This window comes from Cibotium barometz, chromosome 46 (assembly GCF_041138505.1).
Source record: "Cibotium barometz isolate CiBa-2024 chromosome 46, ASM4113850v1, whole genome shotgun sequence".
Taxonomy (NCBI): Eukaryota; Viridiplantae; Streptophyta; class Polypodiopsida; order Cyatheales; family Cibotiaceae; genus Cibotium; species Cibotium barometz.
The window spans coordinates 36,162,951-36,174,427 of NC_141091.1; the positions used below are offsets into that span (position 1 = coordinate 36,162,951).

Consider the following 11,477-nt stretch of genomic DNA (forward strand, 5'->3'; position numbering starts at 1 on the left):
TTTTAAAAGGACTTCTTTCCCACAAAATTTCCCAATGGCTAAGAGGCCCCTTTCCCCATCTCAAAATTTTTTGGACTTGCTTAATGCAAGACAGTGTTAGTAGTGGTTTCTTGTTTCACCCAAGATGGAGGAATATTTTGCAAATTTTGTTTTTGAAAATGTTAGATTTGGTGTAGGTAGGTTTTGATTAAGATTTATGATTGGTGTAAGTTTATGATTTATGATTAAAATGTTAGATTTGGTGTAGGTAGGTTTTGATTAAAATTTATGATTGGTGCAAGTGGGTAGTTGCAACTTGTTTTTGATAATGTGGGAGCGGGTATTGAAATTAGATGCAGACCTAGGTCCTTTGGTGGTAGGCCTGAGCCGGGGTAGAGTGTGTTGGGTCATGAGCCCGTTGGTGGGAATGGACCCTATATTCTTGGTACCCTTCTAGAAGTTCAAGCATGATGGAGTGGATGATCCTCGCTTTCTTAAATAGCCCCTTTAAAAAAAAGAAAAAATGGCACCCGATAAATAGCCCCTTTAAAAAAAAAGAAAAAATGGCACCCGATAAATAAAGTACTCCGTTCCACATAATGAATGACCGCGTAGCTCGCCCAAGAGAGAGAGAGACTCCTGGAGGAATGGCCGGCTTGGCTTTCACACTGGCCCTCGCACTTTCCATAGCCATAGCTGCCGCATACAGGGCGGTGCTCCGCCTGTCTCCGTTGGATCCTCTGCCTGTCATTCTTCCTCCGCCGCCCAAACAGGTCGGCCCTTTCTCCCCCAACTCTCTGCTGCACCATGTTCGCAGAATAGGTGATGGCCAACTTCCCAAGCCGGAAGATGTTGCCGTCGACGGAGAAGGCCTCCTCTACGTCGGATGCGAGGATGGGTGGATCAAGCGAGTGGAACCCAAGAGCGGCAAGGTGGAGAACTGGGTTCACATTGAAGGCAGCCGGCCGTTGGGCCTCGCCATGGGCCGCCATGGAGAGCTTATCGTGTGCGAGCCGGCCATGGTAAGGCTGGGCATGGGCCATTTTTCAAGTATATTAATGGAGGAATAGCTGACAGAGAGTTGGATGTAATGCAGGGATTGCTAAACGTGACTCGAGAGAAGGTGGAGGTGCTCTCAGACGAGGCTGAAGGCGTGAAGTTCAAGTGAGTCTGACCTAAATCTAAATCTAATCCTTGAAATGATTATAATGAATAACCTAATCTTCGAACCTTATGGAAACCTTCTGGATTGGAAATGATTCATAATGATATGGCTGTGAGGATTCTTGAAATGATTATAATGAATAACCTAATCTTCGAACCTTATGGAAACCTTCTGGATTGGAAATGATTCATAATGATATGGCTGTGCGGATTTCTGCATCGATTCAATTGTAAGCAGGCTGACTGATGCTCCCGCGGTGGCCTCAGAAGATGGCTCGATTTTTTTCACCGACGCATCTCATAAGTACTCTTTATCATTTCACCAGTTGGACATCCTAGAGGCCCGCCCCAATGGGCGTCTCTTGAAGTACGATCCGGCCGCCCGGACAACAACTGTTCTCATGGACCATCTCTACTTTGCTAATGGAGTCGCCCTCTCTCGCAACGAAGATTTCCTCGTCGTGTGCGAATCCACCTTGTATGTCCTGCCTCCCCAACCATTTTTTTTTCTCTCATTATGTCTTATTTTATTCCTAGTCGTACATGCCTGGCTACACACACTTGAGCACAAGGGGTGCCACCCTTCCAAATTTTAGCCACCTTGTATGTCCAGCGTCCCCTCCCTTTTTTTTCATGAGATCTTATTCCATTCCTAATTTCACTCGGCTACACACAGAATACTACTCACCACACACACCCAAGTACCTCAAGGGGTACCCACCCTTCTAAATATTAGCCACTTTGTAGACCACTTTGTATACAGTGGACAAGCCGCAAGCCCTGCCCACATTTTGTGTGATGTGTACAAGATCTGGGGCACCTTGGTTTTCGGTATAATTTTGGTGATTTATTTCTCTCTCTTTAAATTTTAAAGGTGTAGGTGCCAACGCTATTGGCTCAAAGGTGAGAAAGCAAGACGTGCAGAGATCTTCATTGACAACCTGCCTGCATTTCCGGACAACATAAAAAATGATGGCAAGGGTCGCTTTTGGATTGGCCTTGTGGGGGTAAGTGTTTAATCCAAGAATTAGGCCAAAATAATTGTTACCAGTGAATTAACATGCACATGTAAAGCAAGGACAACATACTTACTTTTTGATGGGCATCACGCCTATTTTTTAGCATTTTGGCCATAAAATACTTTGCAAAGTTGTAAAATGCTCGTAAAAAATTACACTATAACACAAAAAAACTTGTTATATTTCACCAAACTTGTCAAGTTTGAAGGGCAAGGATTCTCATCAAAAATCAAGCCCGAGGGAGTGTACAGTTCTATGTAGATGTATAAAAAATACCTTAGTTTAAAAAAATTCTTTCCAATTTATATATTTTTTTGGTGTGCTTTGTTGTTGCAGGCTAGGACTCCTTTACTTAATATTATCCTCAAGTACCCGTTTGTGAAGCATTTGCAAATGGTGCTAGGCTTGACCAAGTATCTAGATAAGCAACTAACCAAGAGGGCACTTGTTTTATCTGTGACTGAGGAGGAGGGCATACCCTTGTCTATATTTGCAGATCCATCTGGAGCAGCAATTGAGTATGTCACCACAGCTCTTGTCCTTGGAGACGACATGTATCTTGGTAACCTCGGAGTGGATTTCCTTGGCCACCTAAAGCTCAACGCAACAGTTTAATGCACTTCTTCGACAATCGCTTCATTCAAGGTTTAGCTATGGCTTTTCCTACAAGGGAGCCTAAACACGTTAAGTGCCGCCAACCTACACCACCTCTCTAGTTATGGCCCATTATTAGTGTGCCATGCTTTTATGTTTTTCATCACTTGTTTTGATTTGATTAGAAAGTGCCCTAGACATTAGTATCAAGCTCATGCTTTCATGGAAGCTCACCTTTCCACTAACTTGCATGGTATTAAGTCTCCTTATTTTTGGAGGTGGTTTAGGTGAGTGAAGGTGGTTTCTTAATATCATAATGCTATAAAAAACTAAGTCTCTTAAAAAGAAAACAATTTGAAAGGAGGTTGTTTCCTTTTTCTCATTCCTTTTGGAGTGACTCCCAACCCGACATGAGAGTGTGCAATTCACTTGACGAGTGTGCACATAAAAATTTATTGCTAAAAGAGAGTTATTTTAACTTAAGATCAAATGAATGGCACTCTACGAGGAAATTTTATCATTATGGGTCTAATCCTACCAAGTTGCATTCATTGATGTACATGCTAGTCCCCCCAAGCTCTTACTGTCGAAGTCATGGTGTATATTCTATTAAATCGTGGAAGAAAAAGTTTCTTAAAAACCAAATTATTCAACAAGTACAAAATCTTTGGGCTATCCATCTAGACTTGTGCGTGCATGGCACCATCAAAACTCTACTTGGCTTTCTATGTGTCCACTTGGTGTTAACGATCTTCTGTTTGTGATAGTAATCTAGAAGAGTGATTTATCTGGATGGAGCCATCACCTGATTGCATGAGTGAAAGATTTCTTGTGCTTTTACAAGGGTAGTCGATTTCTTAAATCATGAATACGATTGACATGAGAGTATATTCTCTTAAACCCTTCTTTGCTCCTTAAATCTTCTGTAATGGGTTCGTTAACCATTGATACCTTTTGTGTGAGTACAGTAAACAAGTACCTAATTGCATGAAAGGGTGGGAGACTCATATTGTATACTTACACAAGAGAAGATTAAACAAAGAGTTGTTTAATGGCAAAAGAGAGATTGGGTGTGGACATTTTTAGTAAGGTTACGGAAAAGTTTTCCACATGGCTTACTTGAAGTCATGGTGTATATTCTATTAAATCTTGGAAGAAAAAGTTTCTCAAAAACCAAATTCTTCAACAAGCACAAAATCTTTGGGCTATCCATCTAGACTTGTGCGTACATGGCACCATCAAAACTCTACTTGGCTTTCTATGTGTCCACTTGGTGTTAATGATCTTTTGTTTGTGATAGTAATTTAGAAGAGTGATTTATTTGGATGGGGCCATCACCTAATTGCATAAGTGAAAGATTTCATGTGCTTTTACAAGGGTAGTCAGTTATGAATACGCTTGACATGAGAGTATATTCTCTTAAGCCCTTTTGCTCCTTAAATCTTCTATAATTGTTTCCTTAACCATTGATACCTTTTGCGTGAGAGTACAATAAACAAGCACCCAATTGCATGAAGGGATAGGAGACTCATATTGTATACATACAAGAGAAGATTAAACAAAGAGTTGTTTAATGGGCAAAAGAGAGATTGGGTGTAGACATTTTTAGCAAGGTTAAAGGGAAAGTTTACCATATGCATTTCTTAACGGAATTGGCCTCTAGACTAATCTACACATTCCAAGCTTATATTCTAAACTCAAAAATTATAAATCTGTCTATGATATTTTATTATTGAACCGATGCAAATGAAAAATTCCTAGTGAAGCATGTGTCTTAAATTGAACAACATATTGAAATTTACTCAAAAACATTAAAATTTTGTTGTGTGTGTATATATTCAATCAAGTGGTAAGTGCACTTAATGAGCTTCTCAGAAAATAAAGGAGGGAAGAAATTAACAACATTTGCTTTGGTCTAGGAGGTGTGCAAGGTTGTGTTGTATTTTCTCAGACAGATTTAGGCGCACGCTTCATAACTTTCTCTAGTTTTGTGAAAAAATAGAACCAACTGATTAACATTACTCCATAGTCATGGAGCTAATGGTGGTCTTGAAAGAGTGATTGTTGATGATGTTTGTAGCTTGATTCATCATAAAAAGGATGTAATTTAAAATATTTAATGGATGCATGTTGAATGATCTTCTAGTCTACATTATTTATCATATTACATTGGCTCCTTTTCCATGCTCTTCTTCAAAATAAGGTCCACCAAAATGTAAGAGGTCTTGATGCATTTCTCAATCCATAGCATCAAATCCTCGATATCATGCCAAATTGTCTATAAAGACTTTAAAGCTTTTTTATCCTTTTTATATATGTGAAGTCCAACATGAATTCAGAATTGGTGATGTAGTATCTTGTAGAGGGGAATTCATGGTCAAAGTTTCTCAAAAATATTCGAACCTCTCATAATTGTTGGAATTATGGTATTGACATGCTATGGTGATAGAAATGAGGGTTAGAGAGCATGGCAATACACTAAGCAAGAAAGATTAACTTAATGAGAAATGGATTAAGTTAATGACATAAAATTAAGCATAAGCAAGAGTGTAATCTCCATTGATTCATAGCCATTAAATAGGCTTTCACAAGTACATGCATATAAGCTCAAGAAACTTGAGTAGCTTGGAAGCAATTAAAATCTCTCCCATGATCTCCTTAATTGCAAGAAACTAGGGTTGGCCACTCAAAGCATGGAGTGACAGCATGGGTGTGGGTCACCATCCTAAGGCAATAGCCAAGAAGGCCATGAAAGCTTGGGCATGAGCACCAAGAAGATGTAGATGTCTGTAGAATGAATAGGATTAAAAAAGGTACAATTCCTATGAGCTCGATGCCTAATATAGACCATGCTCCCCTCCCCCCCAAAAAGAAAAAAAAAGTACACATGTAAATGACCCTAAGCCCAAGTGCCTAGGCCCCATTCCCCATGTGCATGTGCAACCAAATCTACTTCATTACAAACCATCCCCTCCTACAATGATTTTGTCCTCGAAATCGAAGGGTGGTTGTGTACAAAACAAATACAAAAGGCTATATAAAATGAACCAAATACATGACCAAATGTCACCATCACAGAGAACCAATACAATACATGAATCTCATGACCCTCGAGGTCAAATGGAAAGACAAAGGACTCTTGTTGATGATGAGGCTGGTTGGGCATCCTCAAGGGTCAAATAAAAAAGATATGAATTTCACCCCGAAGATGAAGTAATCCATACAACCGTATCTGCCAGGATAAAAGAGAAACCCAATCCATGTAGACTCCAAAGCAAAAGCCTTCGAACCACCTGGATCAAATGGAAAATGTGAAGAGCCAATGTCGATGACGCGGATGGTCAACCCTCTTGGGTCAAACGGATAGATATGGTGCACATCATCATAGATCTCCAATGTCGATGTAGTAGCTCCTGGGTCGTAAGGAAAACTTGTAATTGTATCTTTATGACTATAATGTAAATCTGACATCCGTGGAGTCCACCGAATGTAACCATCACACATGGTCGGAATGAAAAATATTCCCAACGCAAAAGAATCATCGTGTAGGCCAAGACAAAGGTGTGTTGTAGGTGCATCTAAGTATCATGCCACATAATCATCCACCATACATCTTAAGTGGCATAGAATGCACCTAAGGATGAATATCCCAGCTCGAAAGATCATAGGATCATGTAAAAACCAATGGGAGCCAAATGAACTCATCTCTCGAGGTTGGCATCATGTAGAATCAAATGGAAACCCATGCCATCGCCAACCCTCGTAGCTCTACTCGAAAAGTCGAAGGCATGATCCACTGCATGTATATGTGCATGAGTGTGATCCGATCCATGAACTATATCCTCGTGTGCAAGATCCTCTATGTGTATGACAAATCCAAAGTATCAACATAATCATCAACATCATCATAGTCATCACTAAAAAATGAAGAGGTATCCTTACATGAAAGGTAAATGGTATCATCTCCTAAATCATCATCTATGACATTCCCAAGGCCTCCAAGGTCATCCTCATAATCATGGTCTATCTCCATCAATGATGCCCCAATTTGACCTAAATCCCATGATAAATCTATCTCCAATAGCATAGGATCTAAGGAGATGTCTAGATCAAATGAAAATATCTCAAGATCTATGCCATATGATCTACTATGGATATGATCATCATCCATCAAATCACTAACCATGTCATCCTCACAATCTCTAAAATCATCCATCATGATCATGGTCTGTATCCATCAATGGAATCCATATATAACCTATATCCAAAGATAGGTCAATCTTTCTAATCACTGGATCTAGGAAAATACCCAAATCAAATACAAAGCTCTCTAGATCCATATGCACAATCCTACCTCTCCTACGAGATCTAATTTGAGAAAAATCATCACTACTCTCATGCACCATCCTTGATTGCTCAAATATATGAACTCTATCCACATGAACACTGCCAGGAATGCTATGAATACCAGGGGTAGTGGTCCTATCAGTGATATCTCCACAATAGCATGATGCATCTAACACTAGTAACTCAAGTCTATGCTCATAGGTGCCTCCATGACTCGTATGTGGAGTATCACTATCTTCAAGTGTGCTAATGGATACACCCATGCCAAATGCGCTAATGGATGAGTCACTAATCAAATGCACACAATCCTCTAAAATGTCACCATGATCAACTATAATATCCTTATGATTTGCAAGAAAGATGATAGGCATAGAAATGCCGATGCTTGGTATGTACGCTGCCATCTCTTCCCTCGAGATCATGCCCACATGATCTAACTCACACACATCACTCTCGCTCTATCGCTATCACATATATCATCATCATGTGCATATGTGTCAGTGGCATCATGTGCATGTGTATCACTATCATCATGTGTATGTGTGTACAATACATCAATATCATCATGTGTGTGTACAATACATCCTCATCCTCATCATTCCCGTCATAATACAATGAACGAGTCGGTCTAAGTAAACGAGAATCAACGAGATGATGGCTAGTCGATGTCGTAGAAGCTATCAAGGTCCATGATGCTTGCGAACACCATTGTGATAGTAGTGTGACGAAAGTGGAAGCATGCTCGATGCACATCCTCCAAGGATCCAATCCTATCATGCCATAACTCACAAAATGTATCCCATGAATGATCACTATGATCATCATCACCCACATAATCATCTGTAGTCGTAGCATGAACATCATCATCATCCCCTCGGTGGAATGATATGGATCAAACCCATACTTTCACGCAAACCACTCCTCCCAGAACTGCTAGTATGTGCAAAGGGTTCCAAATTGATCAATGAAATCCAAGTAGGCCACATAGCTCCTCGTCTGATCCCATACAAAGAAATGGAGAGACATACACATATACATAGCCGTGTGCTCATCAAAATAACGTGATAATTCTCCCTACTCATCCGAGCTAAACAAATGATAAATCATGATATGTATATAGCTCACCTGCATGTCATACATACACAATGCTGCACCTCGGCGCCATACAACCATCCAAAATACCCAAAATATGAGGCGTGTGTGAATAGACTCACAAAATCTCCAAACGTGTGAAAAATGTATCAAAATCTCACACGATGCACTCACATGTACGCTTGAAGCGTGCGAACACCTCACACAAATGTACTCATGTGTGAACAAGTCTCACAATGTGTAAAAAGCATGTGAACAAACCCAAAGTTTATGAATAAGCCCAAAGTGCCTCTCACGCGTGAACAATCACTAATAAAGCCCAATGCATGTGAACAAAACCCACAATGCTCCAATGTACGTGAAGAACCCCCAAGGTGTTCAAATCAACACTAAATCACCCAATGTGTGAAGCGCGAGTGAACAGCCTCTAGAAAATCCCTATAGGCATACCCACATCATAATGCATATCATAAATGACCCAATGATAGGCGGCTCCACAACCATGTAAATGGGGTAAAGAAGGGAATGTGAAGAGGTGTGGGTAAAGGTAAATGGTAAAGAATAAAAGGGGTTTGGATGGACTAGAGTGTGTGGATGAAGTGTGATTGGACAAAAGAGAATAAGCGAAAGGGAATGTGCTGTGGGAGGCCAAAATGACATGAAGAGTGAAAAGGGTTAAAAACCCTAGACTTCAGCGTTTTCACTATTGCCCTTTCTCACCACCGACTGCGGGTTCTGACTCTCTTTCTCACCCCATCGGCTGCGGATTTTGCAGGCTGCAAGGTCTTCATTGTTGCCCTTTTTTGCCACCGACTGCGGGTTCTCCCTCAGGTATACATGTCTGCCCTTCTGCTGTATTTTGGATTCCCCTCATTGTTCAATTGCCCTTTGTTGGGGATGCTAATCCTTCTCGTTTTGGCCGGCTAGGTGGTCTTGCACTATTGCCCTTTCTCACCATCGACTGCGGGTTTTGCAGGCTTCGTGTGTCTTGGTTCCTTTGTGGATTTGGCTGGCTAGGCGGGTTTTTGCCCCTTTCTAATCACCTGGCTGGCTAGGGCAGTCTTGCCCCTTGTTAGCTTGAAGCGCTGGGTTTTCTTTTTCACCACCGGATATAGTTTCTGCAATGTAGCTAGGCGGTTTTGTGGCTCCTCTTTTAACCGTCTGGACGCAGCAACTCTAGTCATAGTTGGCTTGGTCCTTCTCACCGCATGGCTACAAGGATGTGGTGGGTATGACTAGGCAGTTTAGGCTGGCTGTGGTTGTTTGTGCTACAACTGAGCAAGGCAGTTCTATGATGCCTAGGGATGCAAGTTTCCATGATGGCTAGAACCCATGTTTTTTTTAAAATGTTGTCTTTGTTTACTGTAATGATGAACTGTAAGCTTATGTTTACTATAGTGAAGAGCTCTAAGCTTGCATGTGTGGCTGAATCTATATATGTATGTGTTGTACTATGAGCATTGATGCTTGCACACTTTACAAAATTATTTGATGCTTGAATTGTGTCAAGCTATGTATCTTTTTATATCTGATTTTGTTGTCTACCTTGCTTGCTTTGCTCTCACAATGATGATTAGGTTGTTGTATTTTCTGATAGAATATATGTAATTCCTTGTTGTGAATGCTTGCAAATGTTAAGTATGCTTTTGTTGCTAATGAACTCTGTAAAATGCTCGTTAATTCAATTCCCAAACTGGTTGCTGTTTGGATGGCCGATTCCATCCCTCTTTTGCTTGCTGTTTTTTTTGTTTACATAGTTGTCTGCATGGATATGAAACTCTCAAAATTGGCATGCCTTGACTTCATTGCATGTGAATCCTCAAAACTTGAGTGTTTTCTTTGCTTGCATGTGACAACCTTAGCCAATTGCTGATTGCTTTGTATGTTGCTACCTTGGCTAGCTAGGTTAGAGACAACTCCTTGTGCTACCTAGCCTGTTGCAATTCCGGGTGGCTACCCACCAATCAATGGTTGGTGGTCTTTCTTAATAGCCAACACAACCACAAAGTCCTTTGGTGTACGAAGCACACTGGCTATGGCTATGGCTATGGGACTAGATTTGACTCCTAGTGGAGCTTATGAAGAAAAAAGTCAAATAGTTGAACAATCTTCTCAACCCCAAAATGCATAAATCTTCTTTGCATACATGAATTTTGTCTTATATTCCATCATTGTGTCATGCATGTGTTACCTTTGCACCGAAAGGCATGCATATATCAATTTGCATCAAACTGTCACAAGTTTCCTTGCATTTAACAAGTTGTTTGCAAATTGTCTTCTTTGTTGCAAATGTTAAACACTTTCTTTGCTAAATTTTTACATAAAATGTCATAAGATATACATTGTACTTGTGTAGATTCAAAATAGAATATATTTTTTTGTATTAGATTTTGAAATTATTTTCATCAAACTTTTAAGTCATACACGAGCTTTCAAGAAATTTCACTTTTTTATAACAAGATTAGGGTTTAGGCAAACTCATTGCACCATATTCTTGTTTCATAATTTTAAGAAAATTGAAATGTTGTACTTCTTGAAAATTTTCACCAAATCTTGAAAATTTGTACCATCTGCTCATAAAATCTTGAAATTTGCAAACTGGTACAATAGTTGTGCACAACTCTGCATTGTACTCCGCACACTTTTCCAAAAAGATTGCACATATTTCAACCATGCATAGAAATATGTAAATCTTTGTACAATAATTTGAAAAATCTGCACAGCAATTGTAATTTGAAAAGTGTGCACAACAATCAAGAATCTCTTCAAAATGGCGAAGAACTCATTTAAGGATCTTGTAGTTGATAGGAAGAAACTAGGATTTGTGTGAAGATTTGATGTGAATAGAGTTTGATTCATGCAAAAAATTCTTTGAAACTCAAAAAATTCAAGAAGATTTTCAAGAACATCAAGAAATGCAAGAAAATGAAATTTGAAAACTTTGGAAATTCTTGATTCAAAAATGATTAATACTAATCATGAACAAAGAAATGTATTTTGAAAAATTAGATTAATAATAATTTAAAAAGAATTATCACTAATCATGATTAAGAAAATGTATCTTGAAAATTGAATTAAGAATAATTTAAAAATACTTATCATCTAATCACTCTTTAAGCAAGGATCTAAGCCAAGAGCTGTGATACTATTACAAGAAACTAGGGTTGATCACTCAAAGCATGGAGTGATAACATGGGTGTGGGTCACCATCCTAGGGTAATAGCCAAAAAGGCCATGAAAGCTTGGGCATGAGTACCAAGAAGACTTAGATGTCTATAGACT

The 11,477-nt window shown here is 39.5% G+C and overlaps 1 protein-coding gene and 1 long non-coding RNA gene across 2 annotated transcripts; both read left to right on the forward strand.

Annotated features, from left to right (window-relative positions):
• Window positions 1–579: 579 nt before the first annotated feature.
• LOC147612177 (protein STRICTOSIDINE SYNTHASE-LIKE 5-like) lies at window positions 580–3,141 on the forward strand. Its single transcript, XM_086784057.1, has 5 exons — window positions 580–1,001; window positions 1,076–1,143; window positions 1,382–1,621; window positions 2,018–2,150; window positions 2,499–3,141. Exons 1-5 carry the CDS (start codon window positions 627–629, stop codon window positions 2,775–2,777), a joined length of 1,095 nt encoding a protein of 364 aa, XP_086640183.1. The 5' UTR covers window positions 580–626; the 3' UTR covers window positions 2,778–3,141.
• A 5,683-nt stretch (window positions 3,142–8,824) lies between these two features.
• LOC147612178 (uncharacterized) lies at window positions 8,825–9,617 on the forward strand. Its single transcript, XR_015263703.1, has 2 exons — window positions 8,825–9,026; window positions 9,172–9,617. It is a non-coding gene; the product is annotated as an uncharacterized LOC147612178 (long non-coding RNA).
• Window positions 9,618–11,477: the final 1,860 nt, after the last annotated feature.

Coding starts and splice junctions, on each gene's coding strand:
- LOC147612177 (XM_086784057.1), top strand. CDS start 627: ATGGCCGGCTTGGCTTTCACACTGGCCCTCGCACTTTCCATAGCCATA. Junction 1,144..1,381: donor GCTGAAGGCGTGAAGTTCAA/GTGAGTCTGACC, acceptor AATTGTAAGCAG/GCTGACTGATGCTCCCGCGG. Junction 1,622..2,017: donor GTCGTGTGCGAATCCACCTT/GTATGTCCTGCC, acceptor TAAATTTTAAAG/GTGTAGGTGCCAACGCTATT.